Source organism: Capricornis sumatraensis, chromosome 16 (assembly GCF_032405125.1).
Source record: "Capricornis sumatraensis isolate serow.1 chromosome 16, serow.2, whole genome shotgun sequence".
NCBI classification, from domain to species: Eukaryota; Metazoa; Chordata; class Mammalia; order Artiodactyla; family Bovidae; genus Capricornis; species Capricornis sumatraensis.
Window position 1 is genome coordinate 46,785,551 of NC_091084.1, and position 22,405 is coordinate 46,807,955.

Below are 22,405 nucleotides of genomic sequence, written 5' to 3' on the forward strand. Positions count from 1 at the left end.
CCTCTTATCAGACTCTCTAAATAATGAACAGAGAAGAGAAGTAAAAATATATTCTCTAGATATCCTCATCCTGAAATATACACATTTCATTTGAACCTGGCAGATTTTCATGAAAATGCTGTACTCTGTGACTCCAGAAAATTATAAGTTAAAGTTGGCATTAATCAATGTTTGGGCATTTTATGTTTAAGATAGGTCTTCACATAAAATGATAAGACTAATGGACAACATAAACACTCATCGTGTATGTTTTTTAATATTTATTTGTATTTATTTATTTGGCTGGGTCTTAATTGCAGCATGCAGGATCTTTGGTTGCAGCATGTGGGATCATTCCCTAACCAGATCCTCCTGCATTGGGAGTGTGGAGTCTTAGCCACTGGTCACCAAAGAAGTCCCCATCAAAAGTTCTTGAAATTATTTTTTTGCCATTTCTGGATTCACATTGCATTTGTTTCAAAATGACTGATGTATTCTAGTCATCAGTTTTCTCATGGCCTCTTTCACTTCTTTGTTCCTCAGACTGTAGATCAGAGGGTTCAACATGGGGATCACCACTGTGTAGAAGACAGATACCACTTTGATATGGTCAGGTGAGTAGCTTGACTTCGGTATGACATAAACAAATGTGACTGTCCCATAAAACAAAGTGACTGCAGTGAGGTGGGAAGTGCAAGTAGAGAAGGCCTTGGACCTTCCCTCTGTAGAGCACATCTTCAGAATTGAGAGGAGGATGTATAGATATGAAACAACTATGGTAAACAGTGTGATTACAATTATTGACCCAGCTGAGATGGCAGGAGATATTTCAGCAACATAAACATGAGTACAAGAGAGCTTCACTAGTGGTGGCAGGTCACAGAAGAAATGGTTGATTTTATTTGGTCCACAGAAAGTCAGGCTCAGTAAACATCCGATAAATGATGACGCATTCACACATCCTCCCAGGTAGGATGCAATCAGTAAGATGATGCAGACCATGGGAGACATGTGTGTAGAGTATAGAAGTGGCGAACAGATGGCCACGTAGCGATCATAGGCCATGGCAGCCAAAAGGAAGCACTCAGCTGTTCCAAAGATAACATCAGAGCCAAGCTGGGCTATACAGCCAGCAACTGGAATGGTAGTTCTTACTTCTAGGAAACTCACAATCATAATAGGTGTGACTGATGAGGAGTAACCAATGTCCACAAAAGCCAGATGGCTGAGAAATAGATACATTGGGGTGTGAAGCTCAGGGCTTCTGTGAATTAATGTGATGATGCTGATGTTGCCCAATATGGTAGCAACATAGATTCCTAGAAAAACCACAAAGAAAATGGAGCAAAGTGTAGGGTGCTCTGTTAGCCCCAAAATAACGAATTCTGTCACCATTGTGTGGTTTCCAATCTCCATCTTACTTGGAATGATGCCTTTTGAAATGAAAATCAGTGGATATTAAATTAAATGGAATGATCTCATAATTTATATATTTACTTTACCAGCCAACCTATCAAAAAAGTCAGAACATTGATCTCAATTTAGTCTAATGCTTATACTTTACAAAATGTTCCCAAATATATTTACATGATTCATGATTTGAGAGTATTAATGTACATTATCTTAAGTCCAAAGATACTCACAAAAGACCAATGGCTCAGATCAGAACACAGTGAGCACTCACATTTGTATCATTTGATCAAAGCAATGATGTTTGGAAATTCGATGAGAACCAGAGGTGAAACACAATCACTTTGCAGTATTTAACAATATCCATATTTTTATTACAATTATAGTATAATTAATATAATGTAATATTGTTAAAACAATATCTGTTTCTTGATCACATTGGTCACTCTCCAGCCCCAACATAGGTGAGACTGAACAGTACATGCCAGTGCATAATGGAAGGAAATGCCCTGTTTCTCTTCTGAATCAAATTAAATTACCAGTGGATCAGTCTCTCTTTCTCTTCCATTAAGAGATGTATTAAGTGATGTATTAGCATAATACATTTTGAAGGAGGTCACCATTAACTTCGTTACCTCCACCATGGTTTGGTCTCAGGCCAAATAACAGGGAGGGAACACAGCCCTGCCCATCAACAGAAAATTGGATTATAGATTTAGTGAGCATGGCCCTGCCCATCAGAACAAGAACCAGTCTCCCCCACAGTCAGTCTCTCCCATCAGGAAGCTTCCATAAACCTTCTATCCTAATCCCTCAGAAGACAGACAGAATGAAAACCACAACCACATAAAACTAATCAAACTGATTACATGGACCACAGCCTTGTCTAACTCAGTGAAACTGTGAGCCACACAAGATGTGTAGGGCCACCCTAGATGGACGAGTCACGGTGGGGAGTTATGACAGAATGTTGTCCACTGGAGATGGGAGTAGCAAACCACTTCAGTATTCCTGCCTTGAGACCCCATGAACAGTATGAAAAGGCAAAAAGATAGGACATTGGAAGATGAACTCCCCAGGTTAGTAGGTGCCCAGTATGCTACTGGAGATTGGTGGAGGAATACCTCCAGAAAGAATGAAAAGATGGAGCCAAAGCAAAAACAACTCCCAGTTGTGGATTTGACTGGTAATGAAAGTAAAGTCCAATACTGTGAGGAACAATATTGCATAGGAACATGGAATGTTAGGTCCATGAATCAAGGCAAATTAGAAGGGGTCAAAAGGGAGATGGCAAGAGTGAACATAGACATTTTAGCAATCAGTAAATAAAATGGTCTGGAATGGGTTAATATAATTCAGCTAACCATCATATCTATTACTGTGGGCAAGAATCCCTTAGAAGAAATGGAGAAGACTTCGTAGTCAACAAAAGAGTTTGAAATGCAGTACTTGGGGGCAATCTCAAAAATGACAGAATGATCGTCATTTCTTTCCAAGGCAAACCATTCAGTATCACAGTAATCCAAGTCTATGGCCCAGTCACAAATGTTGAAGAAGCTGAACTTGAACCGTTCTATGAAGGCCTATAAGACCTTCTAGACTAACACCCCCCAAAGATGTCCTTTTCACTATAGGGGACTGGAATGCAAATGTAGGAACTCAAGAGATACCTGGAGTAACATAAAAGTTTAGCCTTGGAATAAAAAATGAAGCAGGACAAAGCCTAGCAGAGTTTGCCAAGAGAATACACTAGTCATAGCAAACACACTCTTCCAACAACACAAAAGATGACTCTACACATGAACTTCACCAGACAGTCAATACTAAAATCAGATTGATTTTATTCTTTGCAGCCAAAGATGTAGAAGCCCTATACAGTCAGCAAAAACAAGACCTGAAGCTGACTGTGACCTCAGATCATGAACTCCTTATTGCCAAATTCAGACTTATAATGAAGAAAGTAGGGAAATCCACTGGACCATTCAGGTATGACCTAAATCAAATCCCTTATGAATATATAGAGGACGTTAGAAGTAAATTCAAGGGATTAGCTCTGATAGAGTGCCTGAAAAACTATGGATGGAAGTTTGTGACATTGTATAGGAGGCAGGGATCAAGACCATCCCCAAGAAAAAGAAATGCAAAAAGGCAAAATGGTTGTCTGAGGAGGCCTTACAAATAGCTGTGAAAAAAAAGAGAAGCTAAAAGCAGAGGAGAAAAGGAAAGATATACCGTCTGAATGCAGAGTTCCAAAGAGTAGCAAGGAGAGATAAGAAAGCCTTCCTCAGTGATCAGTGCAAAGAAATAGAGGAAAACAACAGAATGGGAAAGACTAGAGATCTCTTCAAGAAAATTAGAGATACCAAGGGAACATTTCATGCAAAGATGGGCTCAATAAAGGACAAAAATGGTATGGACCTAACAGAAGCAGAAGATATTAAGAAGCGGTGGCAAGAATACACAGAAGAACTGTACAAAAAAGATCTTCACGACCCAGATAATCACAGTGGTGTGATCACTCACCTAGAGCCAGACATCCTGGAATGTGAAGTCAAGTGGGCCTTAGGAAGCATCACTACGAACAAAGCTAGTGGAGGTGATGGAATTCCAGTGGAGCTATTTCAAATCCTAAAAGATGATGCTGTGAAAGTGCTACATTCAATATGCCAGCAAATTTGGAAAACTCAACAGTGGCAACAATGACTGGAAAAGGTCAGTTTTCATTCCAATCCCAAAGAAAAGCAATGACAAAGAATGCTCAAACTACCGCACAATTGCACTCATCTCACACGCTAGTAAGGTAATGCTCAAAATTCTCCAAGCCAGGCTTCAACACTACATGAACCATGAACTTCCAGATGTTCAAACTGGATTTAGAAAAGGCAGAGGAACCAGAGATCAGATTGCCAACATCCGTTGGATCATCAAAAAAGGAGAGTTCCAGAAAAACATCTACTTCTGCTTTATTGATTTCTCCAAAGCCTTTGACTGTGTGGATCACAACAAACTGTGGAAAATTCTTAAAGAGATGGCAATACCATACCACCTTACCTGCATCCTGTGAAATCTGTATGCAGGTCAAGAAGAAACAATTAGAACTGGACATGGAACAACAGACTGGTTCCCAAATTGGGAAAGAAGTATGTCAAGGCTGTATATTGTCACCCTGCCTATTTAACTTATATGCAAAGTACATCATGTGAAATGCCAGGCTGGATGAAGCACAAGCTAGAATCAAGATTGCCAGGAGAAATGTCAATAACCTCAGATATGCAGAGGACACCACCCTTATGGCAGAAAGTGAAGAACTAAAGAGCCTCTTGATGAAATTGAAAGAGGAGAGTGAAAAAGTTGTCTTAAAGCTCTACATTCAGAAAACAAATATCATGGCATCCGGTCCCATTGCTTCATGGCAAATAGATGGGGAAACAATGGAAACAGTGACAGACTATTTTCTTGGACTCCAAAATCACTGCAGATGGTGACTGCAGCCATGAAATTAAAAGATGCTTGCTCCTTGGAAGAAAAGCTATGACCAACCCAGACACCATATTTAAAAGCAGACATTACTTTGCTGACAAAGGTCCATCTAGTCAAGGCTATGGTTTTTCCAGTAGTAGTGTATGGATGTGAGAGTTGGACTATAAGGAAAGCTGAGTACTGAAGAATTGATGCTTTTGCACTGTGGAGTTAGAGAAGACTCTTGAGAGTCCCTTAGACTGCGAGGAGATCCTACCAGTCAACCTCAAGGAAATCAGTCCTGAATATTCATTGGAAGGACTGATGCTGAAGCTGAAACTCCAATACTTTGGCCACCTGATGTGAAGAACTTGACTCATTGGAAAAGATACTGATGCTGGGAAAGATTGAAGGCAAGAGGAGAAGAGGATGACAGAGATGAGATGGTTGGATGGCATCACTGACTGGATGAACATGAGTTTGAACAAGCTCCTGGAATTGGTGATGAACAGGGAAGCCTGGCATGCTGCAGTCCATGAGGTCTCAAAGAGTAGGACACGACTGAGCGACTGAACTGATTAAGTATAATACAAATATAAGATAGTGGTGTCTCCTATTAGCCTGCAATTTGAGGGAATATGGAGAACAGAGAATATACCAGAAATATACTGGAAATGAGAGATACACATGTGTTGTGTTCGGCCAGACTGAGTTTCCAGGGTTAATTTGTTAGAGCATAACATCACCTAATCTGATATATATATTAATGAAATGTGTAGAGTTTAATGAAATGAAACTGTGTAGAGTTTAATCCTGACAGCAACATGAGAAAGAAATCCACTTCGTATTGTTAATTGTATTTTAGGTATTGTACAGACCTAATAAAGAATACATTTCATAGTCATACATTAATAAGGTATATATTAGAATATGTTACAAAATGCCTACATATATATATTATACCAGTCATGTGAGATCAAAAGAGTAATACACAAATGTAAAAAAATATCAAGAAGTCTTTTCACCTAAAAAAGTTATGAGTAGGTTTAATCATGATAATGCAAAAATTAAAATTAAATCAAGCTTCCAGTTTAAGCAACACTGTGTATATGAAATATCTGAAAATGTTTTGAACAAAATACTTGGATAAGCTGTTAAATATTTTTAAATGTTCAGAATACAAAAATGAGCTTTAATATAATAAAGGAAAGCTTCACTAGCCAAAAATGTTGTGAGAGATGGTAATCAGCAAAATAAGCTGAAGCAGAAAAGCAGCTTTCTGAACACACTTGCTAATCTCCACAACTTAGAACCAAATGCTTTAATAGCTGTGCAGGCACTGGAAATAAGGGGTTGGTGAGACTGCAAGTTGGAGAGTTTAAACTGAGACTTCGACACCCTTCTCCACATTTCTACTCATAATTCAAGGATCTTTTCCTTCAGCCTCACTGTAATGATAGTTAACTGGTAATAGTAATACACTCTTACTAGCCAAGTCGATGAGAAGCAGAATTTTCTGTCTCTTCTTTGACTCTTGGAGAAATAAAAGCAACAAACTCCTATCTAGGAAGTAATTGTAATTGGTTTATCCTGATACAGGTTTGGGATCTGACTTTACATTCTTTGTTTACTGTAAAGTGTAAAATTCCAAGTTGAATTATCATAAGTCATGCATAGGCAGTAATGTAAAACAGATTACTGTAATTCATTAAAGATGTGATATATCTGCAGTAGATTAAAGATGAATGCAAGTATTGTGCTTCTACTCCCATTGAAGAGGGGGTCAAATTCCCTACTGCTGCTGCTGCTGCTGCTAAGTCGCTTCACTCGTGTCCGACTCTGTACGACCCCATAGATGGCAGCCCACCAGGTTCCCCCGTCCCTGGGATTCTCCAGGCAAGAACACTGGAGTGGGTTGCCATTTCCTTCTCCAATGTGTGAAAGTGAAAGGTGAAAGTGAAGTCGCTCAGTTGTGACCCCATGGACTGCAGCCCACCAGGCTCCTCCATCCATGGATTTTCCAGGCAAGTGTACTGGAGTGGGGTGCCATTGCCTTCTCCAAATTCCCTACTGCTCAGTTTAATTAGATCTTAGTAACTTGTTTGACAAGCTGAAGTGATACTCTGGGAGCTCTGAAGCTGGGACCTCTTGCAGATTTTTTTTAGGATTCTTGGAATATTCATCTTCATCCCTCAGGGAACCCAACTGTCATGTAGTGAGAAGCCTAAGCACCCACCTGGAGTGACAATGTATAGTTAGTTGCTCCAGTTGATAGCTACAGCTGCACTCCCAGCAGATAGCTAACATTAACAATTAGAAAAAGCAAGGGAATTCCAGAAGAACATCTATTTCTGCTTAGCTATGCTAAAACCTTTGATTGTGTGGTTCACAGCAAACTCTTGAAATGCTTCAAGAGATGGGAATACTGGACCACCCTACCTGCTTACTGAGAAACGTGTATGTAAGTCAAGAAGCAACAGTTAGAACAAGACATGGAACAACAGACTGGTTCAAAATTTGGAAAGGAGTATGTAAAGGCTGGGTATTGTCACCCTGTTTATTTAACTTCTATGCAGAGTACATCAAGTGAAATGCTGGGCTGGATGAAACACATGCTGGAATCAAGATTGCCAGGAGAAATATCAACAACTTCAGATATGCAAATGATACCACTCTAATGGCAGAAATCAAAGAAGAACTAAAGAGCCTCTTGATGAAGATGAAAGAAGAAAGTGAAAACGCTGGCTTAAACTTCAACATTCAAAAAAAATAAGATCATGGTATCCAGTGCCATCACTTCATGGCAAATAGATGGGGGAAAAGTGGAAAAAGTAATTTATTTTCTTGGGCTCCAAAATCATTGTGGATGGTGACTACAGCCACGAAATTAAGAGATTCTTGCTCCTTGGAAGGAAAACTCTGACAAACCAAGACAGCATATTAAAAAGTAGAGACACCACTTTGCTGACATAGGTCTGTCTAGTCAAAACCATAGTTATTTCAGTAGTCATGTATGGATGTAAGAGTTGGACCATAAAGAAGACTGAGCCCTGAAAAATTGATGCTTCTGAGTTGTGGCGTTGGAGAAAACTCTTGAGAGTCCCTTGGACTGCAAGGAGATCAAACCAATCAATCCTAAAGGAAATCAACCCTGAATATTCATTAGAAAGACTGATACTGAAGCAGAGACTCCAATACTTTGGCCACCTGATGCAAAGAGCTGACTCACTGGAGAAGACCCTGATGCTGGGAAAGATTGAGGGCAGAGGAGAAGGGGGCAACAGTGGATAAGACAGTTGGATGGCATCACAAACTCAATAGACATGAATTTGAGCAAACTCTGGTGGGTAGTGAAGGACAGGGAAGCCTGCAGTTCTGCAGTCCATGGTGTCACAAAACATCGGACACAACCTAATGGCTGAACAACTATCCAGTCCAGACTAACTCTTCATCAGTAACAATGAAACTCTAGGACACTGAAGTAAAAACTTCAAAAGCTTGGAGAGAAAACAATGACCAACAAGATAATCTAAGGCAGAACTACAATTGTCTGGAGACATTTTTCAATCTATAAATCAATAACTCGAGGTAGCTTGAAGAAAATAAATAGAAAAAGTGCAATATATATCACAATAGAACATCAAGAGTTTTCAAATCAGTGAAGAAAGAAAGAAAATGAACCAGAAGGAAGGTCTTAATACACAGGATGGAATATTGTGTAAATATATTGACAAATATTTGGATGAGTATAAACAAACACTGAGTTAATAAAGCAAGGATTATGCTTACTTTGGAGATAAAAGTAATAGTAAAGCTAGACTTCTGGATTGTTGAACAGCATTTAGGAGTTTAGAAATCGTCATTCCTTCTTAACAACAATAAAGCTGAATCAACTGACAGAATAACAACTTTTCTTAGTCCATAAGAGAAGTGACATCACAGGGCAACACCCTGCCCCCTAAATTGGAAAGACAGACAGGTAGCTACAGAGGCTCACACCTTAGTGGAACAGAAATTCATGAGTAGAAATCTCCTAAGGAATCATTACTGATTTAAACCCTTAAATGTAACTGATGAATTTCTGGAGGCTCAGTGTGGACTAATTTAAGAAATAAAACTCCAAGGGGGCTCAGTCATGTGAGGTACCTCATTAAGTGTTTTACCTCCAGGAGCTCTTACCATATCCTCATAGCAAGCATCACAGAAAAATCCCCTCAGACTTCCAACAGGGGAAGGAAAGAAAGGAAGCGTTATGAAATATGCCAGCAAGTTCTGTCTGTCTTTACAGGATCTATCCTCAGGAGAAACTATTCAACCAGAGCCTAAGCTACTTGTGATGAGGAAAATACACAGCTCCAGCCCCCTCTAGTCATTCTGTCACATCTGAGGAGAAAAAACTGAGAAGCACTGGTGAAATTCACAGTCCAGGGCATAGACTCAACAAAAACTGAAACCAGTAACAGAACTGTAGAACACTTCCTCATCCCCCACACCTTACCATGACATTGCTAAAGTCCTGTTTACTGAAGTTTCTTTTACCCAGTATATCATGTTTGCCATTAAAAAATTTGTTTTCAAAGCATGCTGAAAGGCAAAAAAGTCATCAGATATGGCAGGAATGTTGGTATTAGCAGGCTAGAAATGTAATCATCAGACCAGAGATGTCCCTACAGATCCCACAGATATCAAAATGGTAATTAAGAAACACTATCAATGATTTTATGACTGTAAATTTGATAACCCAGATAAAATGAACAAATCCTTTGAGTACACAACCTACTAAAACTCACACAAGAAGAAATAGATGATCTAAATAGGCTTTTTCATCTATTGAAGATATGGAATTAAAATTAATAATCTTCCAAAACGGAAGACACCATGTCCAGATTGGCTCACTGATGAGTTCTATCAAGCACTTAAGGAAGAAATTATACCGTTTCTTTACAATCTCTTCCAGAAGATGAAATCCTAATTCATTTATGAGGACAGCATTATCGCTAGACAAACACAAGTAAAAAACTATAGAATAATAGTTCTCAAGAATAGAGATGCAAAAATACTCAACAAAGCATTAGTAAATTGAATCCCACAAAATATAAGACACAGACCTACATATTCTAGAAGTGGTTGAACAAACATGACCTGGGGGACAAAAATAAAACTCTCATAATACCTAGGTAGCATCATAGTCTGATATGTAAGAAAATTCAAAAGAGTATATACATTAATTACTGTGTTTAAAGAGCCTGCAATGTTTTGATATACAAGATCAAAATTCAAAAATAAATGACAATTTTCCACTTACAGAAGGATGGAGGAGAAGTACATTTCCCTATTCTGATTATTAAGCATAATTTCAAACTCTGGATATCATATATGAAACAAGCATAAAGAGACTCTGAAACTGGAGAATGAGATACAAACTTCTAGAAACCTTAGGATCAAAAGAATGACATGGAAGTGAGTTCCCAGGGTTTTCTTTTTCTCTCTTTTATCCCAAACTTGGGGTTGGCAAAGCAACTTAGAAACACCAACAGGTGAAAACCAAAAAATAGCCCCAACAAAGTTTAGTTCTTTCTAACCAAAGGACTGGGGTGGGGGAAACCTAGCAAAACGGCAAACTTTTGGACAATAACTGTTCTATTCCAGCCTAACATCACTCACTCACACACATGGATAAACGTTCTATCCCAGCTAAACATCGCATACATACAACAGAGTTCCATTCCCACCAGAAAAGGATGAATGAGGAGCCTAGACATTCATATTCACCAGGATATAATGAGGTATCTCAGCCCTCTACTAAGACTGTGTCAGGAAAGTCTGAGTAGGAAACTGAACCTTTCATCTCTGCCAGTCCCCCTAAGGCCACTCTGTCAGTGCCAGTCCCCATCTGACAATAATAAGATAGCACCCTCACCATTCTCCTTTACACAACAGAGCAGTCTTAGAGAAAGCCAGCTACGCAGAAGATTTAAGGAAGATCCAGAGTCTCATAATGGAATACCCCAAAGTCAAGGATTCAACTAAAAAGTCACTCATCCTAACAAGGACCAGAAAAACATCAACTTGAAAGTGAAAGTGAAGTCGCTCAGTCGTGTCTGACTCTTTGCGACCCATGGACTGTAGCCCACCAAGCTCCTCTGTCCATGGGATTCTCCAGGCAAGAATACTGGAGTGGGGTGCCATTGCCTTCTCCAACTTGAGAAAAAACAAATAATAGTCACTAATGCCAAAATGACAGAGATGTTGGAAGTTTGGAATTATCTGACAAGGATTTTAAGGCAATCACAATAAAAATGCTTCAACAAACAATCAAAAATGTAGTTGAAATTTTTTTTAATAGAAAGTCTCAGCAAAGAAATAAAAGATACAAGGAAGAAACAAATGGAAATCTTGAACTGAAAAATACACCCCAAATAAACTCAATAAATGAGCTCAACAGTAGAATGGAGGGGATATGTGAAGAATCACTAAAATTGTGGTTAAAACAAAAGAAAAAACATGGTAACAGTGAGAAAGAATGGACTAAAAAAAATGAATAGAGAATCAGGAGCTATGGAACTGTAACAAAAGATCTAACATTTATATAGTCAGAGTCCTAGAAATAAAGGAGAAAAAAGGTGGTATTGAAAAAATATTTGAAGGAACACTGGCAAACTTTTTCAAATTTGGCAAAAGACTCAAACATATACATTCCAGAAGTGTTTGAGAAAATAACAAAGAGGATAGTCCCAAGGATATCTGCACCAGCATATATAATAATCAAATTTCTGAAAACTAGGAACAAAGAAAAAAATTTGAAAGTAGTGAGAGAGGAATGGCACTTTACCTATAGCAGAAAACCAATTCAAGTGATAGCCAATTTATTATCATAAACTATAGAGGTTAGAATGAAAAAAATTAAGTGCTAACGAAAGAAACTCTCAACCATGAATTCTATATCCAGCAAAAGTATTTTTCAGGAGTAAAGAGAAAATTGAGACATACTCAGATGAAAGGAAACTAAGAGAACTGATTACCAGCAGACATACCCTACATGAACGGCTAGAGGAAATTTCTTAAACATAAAATATCTAATAAAAGAAAGAATAGTGAAACATCAAAAAGCAAGAAAATAAGATAAGTAAAAAAATATGGATAAACAGAATACATGTTCCTTCTCCTAAGTTTTATAAACTATGATGATCATAGCAAAACTTACAAGGCTATCTGATATGGTTCCTAAAATATGTAGAAGAAATACTTAAAATAATTGTATAATTAACAGAGTAAAGAGACATAAAGGGAAAAAGACTTCTACTCTTCATAGCGATTCATATGATTATGCCATAGATTTTGTCATTACCAATAATTTTATCAATTCCATGATAGTAATTTCAAACATCTCATTCTTTCAGTATCAACTCCAGGTCCATTATGCAATTTTTTTTTTAAATTCCACTGAAAGCACCAATCACTGACGCAACTGTATTTTCCAAGTCCAGACTCTGCCCTCTGTTCAGTTTCTACATCCCTTCTGACCTAGTTAAGATTCCACAGATCATCATTATAAGCATTCCTATAGGACTTCCCTGGTGGCTCAGACGGTAAAGCGTCTGTCTACAATGCAGGAGACCGGGGTTCGATCCCTGGGTCAGGAAGATCCGCTGGAGAAGGAAATGGCAATCCACTCCAGTACTATTGCCTGGAAAATCCCATGGACAGAGGAGCCTGGTTGGCTACAGTCCATGGGGTCACAGAGTCGGACACGACTGAGTGACGTTCCTGTTCCTATGGTTACATCTCAATTTCCTTCCTGTCCTTCTCTTTATTCTCATCTAACAAAAGTAACTTGTGGTTGAAAGCACTTTTCAGCTTAGGTACACCTATACTCTAATATCAAACTGTGTCTTGAGAATAACCAGATATGTTGACTAGTATCACTTTAGATTATGATAGCAACCTTCAAGTTTGCCTACATAGATGCCCAGATATACGATATTTTCCTAGTAAATTCATTTTTTAAACCTTCCATTCCATCCTTACATCTCATAAAGAGTGAGTAAACTGTGGTCTATAGAGATTTGAAAAGTTTATCATTGTCATGTATATTATTGTTAACTAAGCTCAAAACTAGAACCTATATTCCATTCCCTAATTGTTGACTATAGCCGAAAGCATCTAGTTCCCATGCAATTGTCCAAACAAGAAAATCAAATATCATAATTCATACTGGATTTTTTATATCTGGGAAAGTATCTGAAGGGGCACAAATTATTTTTTCATTTAAAAATATTTATTGAGTGCTTTCTATTTATCAAACACTCATCTACGTATTTATGAGCTTCTTGAGCTTCACTAAAAGAAACAAGAACACTGCCCTCTTACATTGTACATTCTATTTTGGAGGGCAAACAATTTGAAAAGAGGAAAAAATAAGAGTAAATAAGCAAGAAATTTTAAACAATGCTAAGTGCTATGCAGAGAATTAAAATATGGTGATTTGATAATGAATTTGTGGCTGAATTTAAATTGGTCAAGGGACTTCCCAGGTGGTCCAGTGGTTGAGAATCCACCTTCCAATTCAGGGGACTCCAGTTCCACCTCTGGTTGGGGAACTAAGATCCTACATGTTGCAGGGCAACTAAGCCCAAACCCTGCAACTACTGAGCCCACACACCCCAACTAAAGAGCCCTGTGCCACAGCAAAGAGCCCACACACTGCAACAAAAGATCCACACACCACAAGTAAGACCTGATGCGGTCAAAAGTAAATAAATAATAAAAATAAAATAAATTGATCAGAAGAAACCTCTGTGCAGAGGGAACATTTATGGAGAAGGAAATGGCAACTCACTCCAGTATTTTTGCCTGGAGAATCCCATGGACAGAGGGGCCTGGTGGGCTGCTGTCCATGGGGTCGCACAGAGTCAAACATGACTGAAGCGACTTTGCATGCATGCATTGAAGAAGGAAATGGCAACCCACTCCAGTATTCTTGCCTGGAGACTCCCAGGGACAGAGGAGCCTGGTGGGCTGCCGTCTATGGGGTCGCACAGAGTCAGACACGACTGAAGCGACTTAGCAGCAGCAGAGGGAACATTTCAAGTAAAGTATAAATGACACAAGTGAAGATGAAGTTTGAACATTCTAAATGCAATGGGAACAATAAAAAGTTTTAAACAGAAAGTTGTACTCTAATTTACTTAATAATAAGATAATTCCAGCAAATCTGGGGGGACTAAATTGGAGAGGAGTAAGAGAATTAGCAGAAAACCTTGCTAGAATGTTTTATCAGTAGTAATCCAAGTGCAATATGATGCCGGCTTGGGTGGCAGTAATAAGGAATGAGAAGAGTGGGCAGATTAGGGAAGTAATTGATGTGTTAAAGAGTAATTTGTTGTTGGGTCAAGAGAAATGTGAAGACAATGCCAATATAAGAATTTTTTAAAAAGAGAAGAAGCTCAACTAAACTGCAGCTACCTATAGTTTTGAGGTTGTTCTAGCATCCCAGTAAGAAACAAGCCAGACCACTTGAAAAAGCAAATACTAAACAATGAAAAAAATCAGCAAGTACCGCTGCTGCTGCTGCTGCTAAGTTGCTTCAGTCGTGCCCGACTCTGTGCGACCTCATAGATGGCAGCCCACCAGGCTCTGCCATCCCTGGGATTCTCCAGGCAAGAACACTGGAGTGGGTTGTCATTTCTTCTCCAATGCATGAAAGTGAAAAGTGACAGTGAAGTCGCTCAGTCATGTCCAACTCGTCGCGACCCCATGGACTGCAGCCTACCAGTACTAAATATCAAATAATACTTCAGAAGCACTGCTATCAAATATCAAAACCTGCTATTTGAGGGACAAGAAATGTCATCAATTTTGAAAGGAACAGAGTTGACCATGTGTAGATTCCTGAACTGCCAATTGGAACATTTCCTACTTTAAAAAAAAACCTCAATATTGAAATCTTTCACTAAATACACAGATAAATAACTATCAGTACTTAATTTTTACCTGATTCTTAGTCAGCTATGAAAACTTCATACTCTATGAAGCGATAATTAAAATCAATGCACTTAATCAAATATTTATATTAATTAACTTCATAATAATAATGTAAGAATGCTGTATCTCTGGGCTTCCCTTATGGCTCAATGGGTAAAGAATCCACCTGTAATGTAGGAGACACAGGAGACTCAGGTTTGATCCCTGAGTCTGGAATATCCCCTAGAGTAGGAAAAGGCAACCCACTCCATTATTATTGCCTGGACAGGGGAGCCTGGCAGGCTACAGTCTGACAGGTCACAAAGAGTCGGACATGACTGAGTGACTAAGGACACAAGCTAAACCTCTGGTTTCATTCATTAGTCTCAGGATTGTGTCAGAGGCTCAAAAGACACAAATCTAGAATAAATCTTATATTTGTACGAGAAAATATATACATGAAAGACTCAGATGAATTCAAAATATGATATGAATGCTTGTATGATATAGAAAGTATGACATACAGGGCTGCAATGGCAAGAGAAGCTTTCAGAGCCTAAAGATCTAGGGATAAAATCCAGGTCTGCCACTTACTAACTAGGTGATCTTGTAAAAATTACAAAATCTTTCTAAGATGCAATGTCCTTATTTTAAAAATTGAGATAATAATACTTACTTCACATAGTCACTGTGTTAAATGGTATAGGTTAACACACCTGGCAATGGATGACAATGAATGAATAATCCATAAATGAGAATCACATCAAGTAAGCAAATATAAGCTTCCACTACCAGTGCAAAAGAACATTTATAAATCAACAACAATGGATGAATGTTACCTCCTTGTCTACTCTTATGATGGAGACAGACTCGAGGAATCACTTGTGTATAGCAGGGCTTATTTTTGCAGGATTTAGGAACATTAGATACAAGAAAGACCATAAATGCCTCAGCATCAGACATACACAAGTCTGTTAATATCCTATTGAAAATCCAATGGGAGAAAATCTAATGAGATTGAGAAAATTAGATGTGTTTTCATGTTCCTACATGATTATGCTTCCTAAGATATTTATTAAGGTCTCAAGGGCTTCATTTATTCTCGTCATTATTTACATACATATTATAACTACAAAGATCTAATTAGGTTTGAAACTTGATTTGAACCAATATAATTAACATAGGCTATGCTGTGACCATCTGTGACATTTCTGAGAAACAATCATGACTAGGTACCTAGAACTATTTTCTTGAGCTCTGTCCTGTGGTTCCTGCTTAGGCACACCTGGGAAACTGCAGGAAGAGTCAGATGCTTTTCTCTGTGTCCAAGTGACCCACAATTTAATTCAGACTTGACGTTTCCCACTTGTCATTGTGTTTCCTCAAATCCTGAATTCCTGAGATAGATGTCGAATTATCAAAGACACTTATATCCCATAATAAAAAGGAAGCGGACTCATAAAGAACAAACTAGTAATAACCAGTGGAGACAGGGAAGCAGGGAGGGGCAACACAAGGGTAGAGGAGTAAAGGTGAAAGCTATTAGGTATAAAATAAGCTACAAGGATATATCGTACAACACAGGGAATATAGCCAATATTTCATAATAACTGTAATGGAATATAACCTTTAAAAGTGTGAATTACTGTGTTATACACCTGTATATGATATTGTATTGTCGGGCGAGTGTATACTTCTTGCTTCTGTCTCGTCACAAGAAAGATTTGGAGTGACAGACATTAAAGCCCTCGGCGTGTCACAGCTCTCGGGTCTTGGACAGACCGTGTTATAGCTCTAAGGTCTCAAACAGACTGTGTTATAGCTCTTAGACAAATCAGTGTTACAGCTTTGTGTTACAGCTCTATTTTATTTAGAAAATAGCAGGAAAGTTCATCCTCGAGGCATGAGGGCATGTCGACCCAAAGACGCGAAGAGAAGAGTGCTCCCGCGCAAGAGAGAAAGAGACCGAGAGAGACCCCCCCGCCCTTTGGCTCCTGCTCCTCTTTTTATATGGTTTTTTCCCCCCCGGGTCTGCCCTAAGTAAATGGACAGGGAAGCCTGGCGTGCTTCAGTTCATAGGATCTCAAAGAGTCAGACGCGACTGAACTGAGCTGAATTGAGTACATCCAAGAGGATGCTAGCCAGGAGTGTTTGTTCTACCTGAGGTCCTCACTCCGGTCCTTGGACCTTCCCTTGTTCTATTTTCTCAGGCTTTTCTCTTTCTTGTCTTTCAGCCACCACCATTCTGGCCTCCTGTTTCCTATTCTAACTACCTAACGGTACAGAAACTATACTTCAATTTAAGAAAAAAAAAAAGATGCTTCTTTCTTTCCCTGCCCATATTTCCCTGCCCATTTCCATGTCCATCCCAATCTTCCTTTTCTAGATAAGCCAAGAATCTCTTCCTTGTTCCTGACTTCCATGTGGCCTATTGTTAGTTATTGTTTGTACTGCTTTGAAATTACTTTTCTTTACTAAAAAAAAAAAAAAAAATTTAGACAATTCCATGTGAGTATGTATTAACTGCCTTCATCCTTTGTAATGATTCACAATATTCCAGAGTATCTAATGAGTTTTTTTTTTTGTTTTTTTTTTTTTTTAACAATGCACCTGTTAGTGCTTCACTGAAAATGAAAGTGAAAATCTTAGTCTCTCAGTCATGTCTGACCCCATGGACTGTGGCCCGACTGGCTCCTCTGTCCATGGGACAGAGAGGGTAACAGATAGGAAGGCCAGAGGTCTCCAAATGGAGGAAATAGACTGCAAGTGTCAGACATTTTTTTATCTCTCTCTTAAGCAGCAGAAGGAAACAAACTAGTGATATATTTTTTTTCCCCTTCTCTATACAAATTTAAAAGGTTTCTCTTAAAATACTGTGTTGCCATAATGACACCTGGTTCCACCTGAAGTTAACCATTCTCAAACCTTGAGTTAACCAATGCATTTTTCTTATGGAAATGTTTATCTTAAGCTATGTTAATATACTATGCATTTACCCTAGACTCTGTCTTCAAGTCAGTTCTGCCTAATCGCTCAGAACCAACTTGACCAACCAGTATTTTATACTCAGACATTGTTTCCCTAATCTATGTAAATGAAACTATTTGTATGGTAATCTGAGATTCAAGTCAATCATTTTATGGCCCAGGATGACTCTTCTGGTGCCAAGATTATCCCCCAAAGCATCTTATGGATGAAGGGCCTGGTGCCATTATCTGAGTTTTAAGACATCCCTTTCTTTCATTAACAGACTGCTAGTGACTATATAACATCCAGCTAAAAACTAGCAGGGGGGTATTCTTTCTGCCCCCTTCTGATGTCTATGTCAGAAGCTTTCTCTATCTCCTTTATACTTTAATAAAACTTTATTACACAAAAGCTCTGAGCGATCAAGCCTCGTCTCTGGCCCCGGGTTGAATTCTCCTTCAGAGGCCAAGAATCCCGGCGTTTTTTTGTAGTTCAGCAACAACCATTCAGGATTCTCTAGGCAAGAGTAATGACGTGGGTTGCCATGCCTTTCTCCAGGGCATCTTCCTGACCCAAGGATTGAAACCAAGATTCCAACACTGCAGGAAGATTCTTTACCATCTGAGCCACCAGTGCCAGTATTCCTCTTGGATGTACTCAATTCAGCTCAGTTCAGTCGCATCTGACTCTTTGTGATCCTATGAACTGAAGCACGCCAGGCTTCCCTGTCTATCAACAACCCCTGGAGCTTACTCAAATTCACGTCCATTGAGTCGGTGATGCCATCCAACCATCTCATCCTCTGTCATCCCCTTCTCCCGCCTTCAATCTTTCCCAGCATCAGGGTCTTTTCAAATGAGTCAGTTCTTTGCATCAGGTGGCCAAAATATTGGAGTTTCAGCTTCAGCATCAGTCCTTGCAATGAATATTCAGGACTGATTTCCTTTAGGATTGACTGGTTGGATCTCCTTGAAGTCCTAGGGACTCTCAGTTCAACCCACAGTTTGAACACCAACACCACAGTTCAAAAGCATCAGCTCTTCAGTGCTCAGCTTTCTTTATAGTCCAACTCTCACACCCATGCATAACCACTGGAAAAACCATAGCTTTGACTAGATGGACCTTTGTTGGCAAAGCAATATCTCTGCTTTTTAGTATGCTGTCTAGGTTGGTCATAGTTTTTCTTCCAAAGTGCAAGCGTCTTTTAATTTCATGGGTGCAGTCACCATCTTCAGTGATTTTGGAGCCACCGCCCCCCCAAATAAAGTCTCTCACTGTTTGCATTGTTTCCTCATTTATTTGCCATGAAGTGATGGGACCAGATGCCATGATTTTAGTTTTCTGAATGTTGAGTTTTAAGCCAACTTATTCACTCTCCTCTTTCATTTTTTTCAAGAGGCTCTTTAGTTCTTCACTGTCTGTCAACTGCATATCTGAGGTTATTGATATTTCTCGTGGCAACCTTGATTCCAGCTTGTGCTTCATCCAGTCCAGCATTTCTCATGATGTACTCTGCTGCTGCTAAGTCGCTTCAGTCGCGTCCAACTCTGTTCGACCCCATAGACGGCAGCCCACCAGGCTCCCCCATCCCTGGGATTCTCCAGGCAAGAACGCCGGAGTGGGTTGCCATTTCCTTCTCCAATGCATTAAAGTGAAAAGTGAAAGTGAAGTCGTTCAGTCGTGCCTGACTCTTAGCGACCCTATGGACTGCAGCCTACCAGGCTCCTTCTTCCATGGGGTTTTCCAGGCAAGAGTACTGGAGTGGAATGCCATTGCCTTCTCCGATGTACTCTGCATATAAGTTAAATAAACAGGTGACAATATACAGCCTTGACATATTCCTTTCCCAGTTTGGAACCAGTCTGTTGTTCCATGTCCAGTTCTAACTGTTGCTTCTTGACCTGCATACAGATTTCTCAGAAGGCAGGTCAGGTGGTCTGGTATTCCCATCTCTTGAAGAATTTTCCACAATTTGTTGTGATCTACACAGTCAAAGGCTTTGGAGAAATCAATAAAGCAGAAGTAGATGTTTTTCTGGAACTGTCTTGCTTTTTCGATGATCCCATGGATGTTGGCAATTTGATCTCTGGTTCCTCTGCCTTTTCTAAATCCAGCTTGAACATCTGGAAGTTCACAGTTCTCGTAGTGTTGAAGCCTGGCTTGGAAAATTTTGAGCATTGCTTTACTAGCATGTGAGATGAGTGCAATTGTGTGGTAGTTGGAACATTCTTTGACATTGCCTTTCTTTGAGATTGGAATGAAAATGGACCTTTTCCAGTCCTGTGGCCACTGCTGACTTTTCCAAATTTGCTGGCATATTGAATGTAGCACTTTCACAGCATCATCTTTTAGGATTTGAAACAGCTCAACTGGAATTCCATCACCTCCACTAGCTTTGTTCGTAGTGATGCTTCCTAAGGCCCACTTGGCTTCACATTTCAGAATGTCTGGCTCCAGGTGAGTGATCACACCATTGTGATTATCTGGGTCATGAAGATCTTTTTGTATAGTTCCTCTGTGTATTCTTGCCACCTCTTCTTAATAGCTTCTGCTTCTGTTAGGTCCATACCGTTTTTGTCCTTTATCGAGCCCATCTTTGCATGAAATGTTCCCTTGGTATCTCTGATTTCCTTGAAGAGATCTCTAGTCTTTCCCATTCTATTGTTTTCCTCAATTTCTTTCCATTGATCACCGAGGAAGGCTTTCTTATCTCTCCTTGCTATTCTTTGTAACTCTGCATTCAGATGGGTATATCTTTCCTTTTTGCCTTTGCCTTTCACTTCTCTTCTTTTCACAGCTATTTGTAAGTCCTCCTTAGATAACAATTTTCCTTTTTTTCCATTTCTTTTTCTTGGGGATGGTCTTGATCCCTGCCTTCTGTACAATGTCATAAACCTCTGTCCATAGTTCTTGAGGTACTCTATCAGATCTAATCCCTTGAATCTATTTGTCACTTCCACTGTAAAATCATAAGGGATTTGATTTAGATCATACCTGAATGGTCCAGTGGATTTCCCTACTTTCTTCAATCTAAGTCTGAATTTCACAGTAAAGAGTTCATGTTTTGAGCCAAAGTCAGCTCCTGGTCTTTTTTTTTTTTTTTGCTGACTGTATAGATCTTCTCCATCTTTGGCTGCAAAGAAAATAATCAACCTGATTTTGGTATTGACCATCTGGTGATGTCCATGGGTAGAGTGTTCTCTTGTGCCAGAGGCTCCTGGACACTCACGAGCAAGTCTGGGTCAGTCTCTTGTGGGGCACTGCTCCCTTCTCCTGGGTCCTAGAGTATACAAGCTTTTGTTTGTGCCCTCCAAGAGTCTGTTTCCTCAGTCCTGTTTAAGTTCTAGTGGCTCTATGATGGGGTTAATAGCAACCTCCTCCAAGAGGGCTTATGCCATACCTAGGTCTACTGCACCCAGAGCCCCTGCCCCTGCAGCGGTCCACCGCTGACCCGTACCTCTACAGGAGACACTTAAACACAGTTCTGGCTCAGTGTTTGTGGGGTCTATGGGTCCTGGTGTGTACAAGGTTTGTTTGAGCCCTCTGAGCATCTCTGGCAGGTATGGGGTTTGTTTCTAAACATGATTTTACCCCTCCTGCCTGGATGTACTCTAAGAAGTAGAATTATTGGGTCAAAAGATTTATACAATTTAAATTCTAATAGATACTGCCAAATTAAACTTTCAAAAAATTGTATCATTTTAAAATAATGTTTTACATTAATAATCTATTAGATTAAAATTTTAGTTGATTATTTGATCTATTAAGTTCTAAAAGTCTTGCATTATGATTGTAGATTTTTCAGTGTTTCATATTCTTATCAGATTTTGCTTTAAATACTTAGACACTGTATTATCAGTTATATAAATGTTTAACAGTACTCTAAAGTCCATGCAAATTACACCTTTTGTTTTTATAAACCCTTTAAAAATATCTGTGTTGATTTGTTTTCCATCTGCAATATCTGAGCATATTCATTCCCTCACTCCTTTATCATTGGTATTGTCAAACTTGTCCGTGTATACATCCTATTTCTGTTCTTTCACATCTCAAATTTTAACGCTTTATTTACATTATCTACCGATGTCTGGAATTATTTTGTTTCTATAATTTTGTTTGCTCATTCCATCTTCTTGTGTTTTTGTGCTTCCTTAGTTTCTCTCTCTCTTCATCCAGAAAAATATGGATTGTGAGAAATAAAAATGTTGGTGTGTCTCCATGATATGAAAATGTCTCTAGATTCCCTCTTGCTTGAATCATATAGTTTTAAAATATAGAATTTTGTGTAGATAAGAATTTCCCACCTCATAACTTAAGAGTTGCTTCCTCTCTTCTTGCCTCCTACATTGCTGATGAAAAGTGTGATATCAATATTTTTGTCCTTCTGGAGATAGACACTGCTATTTATAGAAACTTTCAGAGTGTTTTCTATGTTTAATCACACAGTTTTAAATATAGCAGTTTTGTGTCGCTCCTCGTATTTGGTACTGAAGGAGACCTTTCTCACTGCAGAGTCTTGTCTGGTCAGCACTAAAATGTTTCCTTTAATTATCATGATGCATTACTTCTCATCTCTCACTTCTCCGTTTTCACTCTGTCTTCTGTGACTCCCACTGAATAAATGTTG

The 22,405-nt window shown here is 39.0% G+C and overlaps 1 protein-coding gene across 1 annotated transcript; it reads right to left on the reverse strand.

Annotated features, from left to right (window-relative positions):
* Positions 1–456: 456 nt before the first annotated feature.
* On the reverse strand, positions 457–2,566 carry LOC138092933 (olfactory receptor 5P4-like). Its single transcript, XM_068989006.1, has 2 exons — positions 2,514–2,566; positions 457–1,399 (listed from the first exon to the last, which is right to left on the reverse strand). Exon 2 carries the CDS (start codon positions 1,393–1,395, stop codon positions 457–459), a length of 939 nt encoding a protein of 312 aa, XP_068845107.1. The 5' UTR covers positions 1,396–1,399; positions 2,514–2,566.
* Between the last annotated feature and the right edge of the window lie 19,839 nt (positions 2,567–22,405).